Source organism: Acyrthosiphon pisum, chromosome A2 (genome assembly GCF_005508785.2).
Source record: "Acyrthosiphon pisum isolate AL4f chromosome A2, pea_aphid_22Mar2018_4r6ur, whole genome shotgun sequence".
Taxonomy (NCBI): Eukaryota; Metazoa; Arthropoda; class Insecta; order Hemiptera; family Aphididae; genus Acyrthosiphon; species Acyrthosiphon pisum.
This window is the reverse complement of record NC_042495.1, coordinates 71,538,082-71,546,983: the sequence shown is the minus strand read 5'-3', so window position 1 is coordinate 71,546,983 and position 8,902 is coordinate 71,538,082. Positions and strand designations below refer to the sequence as shown.

The window sequence follows — 8,902 nt, the reverse complement described above, 5'->3', positions numbered from 1 at the left end:
TAAAATATAATTAGGAAAAATGTTAAAAAATAAGGTGAATATAAAATATAAATCCATATTCACTTACATTTTACATAGTTAAATATATTATATTTTAAATATAATTAACTAAAATAATAATAATATAATAATAATAATAATAAATATATAATAACACTAAAATAGTATAATTAAGCTTCTATGTAGTATTAAAAATTTAGGAATCGTGAGGAAGTGGGGTGTGAGGAGCAAAGATCCCACGAGCCTGTATTAAATAACGTTGCACTTGGAAGTTGGAACGCATTTTTTAAATTGTTGGATTGAGCTCCTCTACTTAATAATTCCCAATTCGAGCACTGGCGAATTGTGGCGCCATTCGCACATTAAAGTGAAATAGAGGTGCCAATATTTAAGCAGGCCACTTTTTCTTCATCATGGTAAATATCTTTATTTTTACGTTGAAGCGTTAATGGCTATAAAGTTATAACTTATTTTTTCTCACTATTTTAGTATAATTTAACCCTTTATATATTTAGTACATTTTTAGGCAAGACAAATTATTTCTAAATGTAATGAAACTAACATTTAGTTTTATTTTTCAACTTGTTTGTTAACCAGCGTTAAATTTAACAGATCAAAATTAATTCACAGAATAATGGCTCTCATTAAGTTATAAATTACATGATTTTATCACTTCAAATAATTTACAATCATAAGATGATAAAAGTATAAAATATGTATTGTGCTATTGTTTATTGTTTAACACAACAAACTATTTAATACTTGATCATTGAGTAGAACATTATCCAAAAGGGCAATACTTGATTTAGTGATAATAGGCATTAGGCTTTCATATAACAATTAAACATTATTCAATTAATTAAATTGTAAATTGTTTTATTTTCACTTTTTTCAATTTTGGAATTACAGCGGTTCTATTTATGTTTTGTTTTTTAACACAAACTGTTGATGTGTATTCAAATTCAATATTATCACAATGAATATTTATAAATGTATATAAATTATTTAAAAATCAATTTTGCATTTATGTAAAAAAAATTCAAATTTTTTTTATTTCATAATATCAAAAAAAAATCCATTCTTTTTATTAACAATAGTTTTTAACGTGCATTGCTTGTATAAATAATTTACTTAAAAAACATTCCATACTTTTCATAAAAAAATACACAAAAGTTTGTAACTTAAACTCTATGCATGACAGCCTTTTTTTTCTCTATACCATTACTAACAAAAAAAAAAAAAAAACAAATGGCACCTGATGAGCTATATTCTAGATAAGACATTAGTTTTGGTGTAAACGTTCGCATATTCTGCGGACTAACCTATGTCTAATTACACAATATATTAATATAGGTACCTTGTTGGTTTTCTATAAGAAAAAAAAATAACAAACTTATTGATTTTGTTAACCATACCCGAAAGTTTACATATTAATGGCACCATAATACAAAACATGTTGCCAAACATTGGAATTATCACAAATTTTAATTATTACCTTTTTATTTTTTTTTTGAAGACTGAGCTTTTCAAAGTACAAAAATAAGTCTGTATTTATATATATTATATAATAACATAACTATTAAGTTATTATTTTATAATATTTATTGCGTATTTTAGTCTTTATAAAAAAAAATTAGATATATGACTATTAGTTAAAAAAAAAAAAAATTGTCAATTCATATTTGTATTTAAATTATTTCCAAATTTTTGTTTTCTAATGATTTTAATTAGTATAAAAAAAGTGGAGAGGTAATGAATGTAGGAGGCCTGTTAAACTCTAGCCGCTAGGAGACGCAATGATTGGTAATTGAGCAGGAGCTCGGTTACCAGTAGTTTCATTGGAACATTGTGGTTTACCAAGTGACCTACGCTGTACAATCATGGAATGCGATGGCGGTGAAAGTCTTTTAGCAGCAGCAAGAGGTACATCAGATGATGAAAACAAACTGAAATGCTGCAGGAACACTCGATTAGCCGACATAGCAGACTCTGCAAATGTAGATAGGGCGCGAGCACTATTGTTGCGTCTTATAACACCTGGTGTACTTAGTTCACGATCTTTGGGTTTTTCTTGCTGTAATCTAAATACCCATGGATGATTTAAGACCTCAGCAGCACTTGGTCGAGCACTAGCTTCTTTAACCAGCAATTTGCTGATCAAATCTTTGGCTTCGCTTGATATGTCTGCCCACTCACGGTCTGGGAATTCATAACGACCCTCGTGAATGCTAATAAAAAGCAAACCCTAAAACAAATATTCACCATTAAAATTTGATAATTTAATTATCATTCCATGATAGTCTTACTTGACATTCTGGACAAGCATTTCCTGATTCCCATCCACAATTGGAGCCGCAATTCCCATAAAATGGTGGGTAGCCACAAAGAAGTATGTATGCTACTACCCCAAGTGACCACAAGTCGCAACGCTTATCATAATAATGGTAATTAGAGTCTGGACTTCCAACAAATGCATCTACTACTTCAGGAGCCATGAAATCAGCACTCCCTACTGGAGTTAATAGTTGTGGCGTTGCACTGCCATCAACTGGATTTAACTTAATACCAGATCCAAGATCAAAATCACATAACTTAACAGGAGTTAATGCTACAGGATCCACACAAAGGATATTTTCGGGTTTCAAATCACGATGAGCTATTCCTGTATAATAAAATTTTGAATTTAAATACATTTCAGAAAATCAAACAAAAACTTTTTTATAAAGTACCTTTTTGATGTAGAAAATTTAATGCACTTGCCAAATCTTTGACAATAAGACTAGCTTCACATTCTGTAAATCTCTTTCGTTGTTGTATTCTATCAAGCAGTTGCCCACCTACCACCTTTTCAAACACCATGTAAAATTTGTCATCAGCCTCAAAGAATTCAAGCATTTGAATGATGTTTGGATGGCCTTGGCAATGGTAAAATGTTTCAACTTCGCGGAATACACGTGCTCGAGCATGTTCGGCAATTTTGTCAATCACTTTAACAGCAAATTCTAAGCCAGTTAACACGCTTACACACGTTTGAACAGATGCATAAGCACCTTGACCCAATACTTCACCAGTCAATTTATATGCATCTAAATGAATAAAATATAATACATTATTATTAATTTGATAGTATACAAACAAAATTAAATTTAAATTATATTATCTGGGAAAACAAAATTTACTACAAATTGACAATGACCATGATATTAAAAGAATCAAATATTTAACAATTTAAAATGCCTTCTTTTATCAGTTCATACAGTAGTCTATAATTTTTTTTTTTTTTATTGATACTTAAGCCCGCCATTTAAGGTCATTAACTGTTTGTAGGGTTCTATTGAGGTGGTGGTAGGGTTTGGAACTTTGAGTTTTTACACGTGAGTTTGTGTTTGGCAGAATTTTTAAGTGTTCACCCGTAGGTATCTGCCACGGCGGTGGGGGATGGCTGCCTTTCTCTCCGGACACCATGACTGCCCGAAGAAAAATGCCACCTGTAACCGGGATCAAACCAGCGTCGGTGCCCGTCGAAACCGACGCCTTAGTCCGCTCGGCCACTCCGTCCCCCGCAGTTTATAAATAATTCAAATACATATTTGATTAAATATTTTATGTACCTACAATTCTGATCATATAATAAAATAACCTAAAAGTTTATCAATAAATGAACGGTTTATACATAATAAATAACCAACAACATTTATAAATGTATCATGGGTTGAATCCAAAAACCACACACATTGTCGGCTCATTGTATAGCAAAATACCGCACATTATTTTTAACCTACTGACACCAGACGTATTCTGAACGTCTAAAATAAACAAGTTCACCAAAAGGATTGGTATAAGTACTGAATTATGTTTTAAATTACGATATTCTTACCACCCAAAATTAGGTATGTTTTCAATAATATGAAATTCCTATAGTATTGTAGCATATATAAAAAATATAGAATTCTCATGAAATTATTATGATGAGAACCCACTTGACTGACAATAATGTCTTTTATTTAAATTTTAAATAATATATTTATTATTTTATATTTAAAAATATATACATTATTAAATAATTATAAAATTTACAGTTTTTGGATTTAACAGTATTATGATTATCTCAATAATTTTAATCTACCCAATAAGGTTTAAAAAAATATATTTATCATTAACTCAGGTAAAGAAAGCAAATTTCATATTTAATAAAAAAAAAATGTATGCCTATATCTGCTGTGTTCTTATTATAGCAATAATACGTTTACCTAAAGTAAATTTTCTAAAAAAAATTCTATAAATATTTTATAACAATTTTAGGTTTAGAACAATAAATTATTCTTTATTTTAAAAGATCAAATTTGATATTGGTATTATGAGTTACAAATCTTTTTCATTTTAAATTATAATATCATTTAGAAACAATTGTCAATTACAATTTTAATTTCCTTATCATTCATTTAAATTGTACATATTATGATAAGAACACATTACAATATTTCATCATTAAATAATTAAGTACTTACTACTTATTACTAGACTCACATTAATTACAGATTAAATTCAGAAGAAAACAAATGTTTTTAGATTTAATTGTTTACATTTATAAGAACTTGTTCTTGTTATTATTTATCTAAAAAAAACTACAAACCGAAATTACGAAGATAAATATAATAGTATTCCTGGAGTAATTATAAAATTTATAAAATTTAAGTAAGAAAATGATATAGTATAAAACAATAACATTACAATATTTTAATCTTAAGTATTTTTAAATTATAGTTATAATAATTTATTGATTTGTACATATAAAAGTTTAAATGCAAAATATTTAACCTTGCCAGAAGCAAATGAAAAATAATAGAAAATTAAGCATTATATCACAGGAAATACCAAACTCAGAAACTTATTCATGTTAGTCATAGTTTGGCCTAGTCATTATGTGTTAAAATGTTGGCAAATGTAGTCATTTTATTAACCGTAAAAAAAACTATTAAAAGAAAATGACCTAAAAATGGTTTTCAAGTAAACAATTATCACCATTTCGAATAAATAAATTATACCTAAGCTACAGAATGTACCTAATCTACCTAATAAATTAATATTAATTGTTTTGTAATTTTTGTCATATTATTATAACAAACTATATACATCTCATTGAGCAAACATACCTTGGAAACAAGATGTCACAAGGCTGTTGGTGATCTTCTTCTTCTTGCGCTTGTTACGAGCCTCTTCTTTTCTCAATGATAGTGATTCAGACTTTTTTTCAACCGGGACATCTATCAATCAAAATTGACAAGCACATTACAAAACTACAATCTATGTACACAAATTGTATCTATGCATCACAACGCTGAGGAACAAATACTTACTTTGGGTGCTCTCAGTCTGTCCGGGGGTTTCTTCTTCAATGATACTCTCGACCATTTTTAATGACTGCGTTGCGTACGAAGAACAGTGAATAATACTTTTGGGAGTGGATAATGGAACACGGCGTATGTGTACGTTAACAGACGGCGCGATCACAAAATAATTTAATAACGAATAAATATTTAATTTAAACTTAAAAAAAAACAATATATCACAGCACTTAATTATCCGTCGGCGAGTGTAATATTTTAAATTTCTCGTAAAATATCACGATTCTTCGCTCGTATATGACTATAAATATAATAATATCTTTTATCAACTTGTTTCCTTTTTTTCCCCGTCTTATCAGCGGGTTTTTTCTCGGTATTTATACAGGGCAAAAGATAATATATCGAAATACTTAATAAATAACGAATAATTTACAAAAACCGGGACGCGTGGGACGACAACGTGTAATACTTTTGAACGACCGACGATATTTTTAAATCATTCGATCCCGGGAGCGTTGTTACAGTCGCACACAGACACAGTTCTCGACTACACGATTCCGACGTTATAACAACAACAACAACAACCGTTACGCGAAGACTACTGTATTATATTATATTATATTATATTCTTCTACTGCTGTAAACCACCACGCGAACTCCAATACACCACAAGAGTTTACAATTACGACGCACAAGCCGACAGCGAAACGGACTAGGACACTACTCTCGTCTGACTGAACACGGCGGACCGGCCTGCTGCAATGCTGTTGTTGTTGTTGTTGTTGTTCGCTCTCTCGCACACACCGAAACACGCCACGGCTGGTTGTGCAGTGTTGATGGAAACCGGCGCACGACGACACTACCGGCGCGGCCGTGCGTCGCGTCCCCTTATATACGGGACACCGCGCGTCCCGCCCACCATTCCACGTCAACGGCACGTTTTATTTAGGCGGCGTGCACACAGACCTACCGACCTCCTCCGTCCGCGTGTACGACGCGCCGTACGGAAACGCACAACTCTGTAGTCTGTAACGACTAACGACACTCGTCGTGACGTCGTCGTCGTCGTCGCCACTCACCGCCCGACCATCGTCGTCCGTCGTTGTTGTTGTTGTTGTTGTTGTTGTTGTTGTTGTTTTTCGGCCGACGGTGAACTCTATTCAATTTTTTTTCTCCTTTTCACCAGTCTTCATTTGCGTTGACGTCACATTATGATCTTCGGAGAGGGAACCCATTACAGTGATGATGATTATTATCATAAATATTAATAATAATAGTATTATATTGTGTTCGTATTAGCGGTGTAGAGCTTCTTTTACCCTCCTAGGCATTTGTTTTTTATTTTTTAAATAAATTAAAAATTATAATAATATGTCCCACCTAATTCACCGTCGTCCAACTAAGACTCTAACAGACTGTTATTTTGTTTTTTATTGTTCGTCCCGACAATTATTGGTTGGCGAGGGAGGGGGGGGGGAAGTTAGATATTGGTAGACTGGTACGTGTTGTGTGTAATAACTAATAAGTAATAACTAATAAGGAACAACTATAATAACGCTCCCATAAATCGTACAGTCTGATTGAAATAAAATATGGTACGATGTGGCGTTTCGTGTATGGTACTATGGTGTGCGGTATAATACCTATGTAATAGGTAGAGGTAGGCTACACGGTATACACGTGTGTCTACTGCGTCTCATGATTTCTAAAATGTTGTAGCTAATCCGAGTAAAATAATTTAATCATGCTGTTCTCGGCGCGGCGACCGACGTGTAACTATGGAAAAAAATCGCCCTCCAATAATTTAGTTTGTTAATGTTACGGTGCCATACAGGCATACAGCAGTGCACGGCTTAGTTAGGTTGGGGTCCGTGTACTACGCATTATACTTATAACACATCTATTGAAAATAATACACAAAACTCGGCATATTATACGCTAGTTGTTATTGAACATTTGAACGTTTAATTTATAGATGCTTTACTGCTTAAGTATGCCACACACTATACCGTCTCTACCTCGCGGAAGACACATAATATAATATTAGTCAGTAGGTACCTTTTTTTTTTTTATAGGTACTCAGTATAATATTGTCGTCGTATTATACTCGTATTTATTTTATTCTATATAATATTTTTATCACAACGGAACGTAGGTTGATTAGGGGACTTGTACCTTGTACAATGTACATACGTATAGTGTACAACTTTACTGTGTTCCCACTCACCTACCAACCTACGGTATCCACTAACCATAATATCATTGTAGTATAATAATTATAGTGGTAAACGTATTTCTTTTATTATTTTAAACAACTAGACTTCATAATCGTTCAAAACATTGGAAATTGCATAATATAATATGATGATAAAATTGCGTTTTCAAAAATATTAATATTTTAATTTTACATTTTCGGAAATTATGTATCAATTTTTGATATGCGTTTTAAACGTAGGCTTATTTTATAAAAATTAAATACTTTATTGTACATTTTGGCTAGTTGAAAACTCTCAGTGGCAACTGTTCACTGGTTTATACCAATATACATTTCTCGGATGAAATATTTGTTTACCAAATTTTTAATCATAGTATGTTAAATATTTACTCAGAATATTATACATAATTAAATTTTGATCATATTTTGATTAAATATTTTTTGAGCAAAAAACATATTTTAAAACTAGATAGATATTGGGTACCTATTATAAATATAGCATATTTTTATTATAAAGTAAGTAAAAAAAATTAGATTGATCTTTTTATTTTATTGAACTATTCAATTATTGTGTACCTACCTATTGGCACCATGTATTATCATTAAATAGTTTAATTATCACATCAAACAAACGTTATCGTCAAATGCCAGCTTATATATTATTATGTATAATAATTAATTATATAATATTATTATTAATTCAAATTTAATAATCGGTAATATAAAATATAAATGATTGAATTACACGTTTTATACAGTTATACTTTTATAACCTAAAATCATAACACAATTTGTTACTTGTAGTGATGTACACGTGCACAATTATACAAAACAGTTTTAAATATAATTGGATAATTTATGTTAAATATAAATGCAATTAATAGTTATGCCAATATATTGCAGACATGCAGTATATATATTCTCAGAGCCGTATTTGGCTATGCAGGGGCCCTTTTAGAAGCAAAAAAATAAATGCCAATGGGCAATGAAAACAACCAAATGTCGGGGGCCCCATTAGCCTGGGGGCCTTGGGCTCGTTCCCTTGTAGGGTAAAATCGGCTATGTATACCGGGTAATTCTTTTATCAAAGAACACTCATTATTTCAAAAAGTATACATTTTTTTACATAGTTTCAAGTCGTAAATAAAACAACGTTTTTCTTAAAAAATTATATTTTTAAATATTTTTTATCCGTATAATTTTTTAAGTTTTTTACTTTTTTGAATGACAACATAGGGTTTTAATTTTATATTCCAAAGCAGAATATTTTTCTCAGTATTTTGATACATAAAAATCAAATTTGGGGAGAGTAGTTTAGGAGTTATAAATATTCAAAGATTTG

At 30.8% G+C, this 8,902-nt stretch overlaps 1 protein-coding gene across 1 annotated transcript; it reads right to left on the bottom strand.

The window, feature by feature from the left end:
• Window positions 1–1,212: 1,212 nt before the first annotated feature.
• LOC100165584 (MAP kinase-interacting serine/threonine-protein kinase 1) lies at window positions 1,213–6,224 on the bottom strand. Its single transcript, XM_001951510.5, has 5 exons — window positions 5,358–6,224; window positions 5,154–5,264; window positions 2,730–3,086; window positions 2,307–2,662; window positions 1,213–2,245 (listed from the first exon to the last, which is right to left on the bottom strand). The coding sequence occupies exons 1-5, from the start codon at window positions 5,410–5,412 to the stop codon at window positions 1,778–1,780; spliced, it is 1,347 nt and encodes a 448-aa protein (XP_001951545.1). The 5' UTR covers window positions 5,413–6,224; the 3' UTR covers window positions 1,213–1,777.
• Between the last annotated feature and the right edge of the window lie 2,678 nt (window positions 6,225–8,902).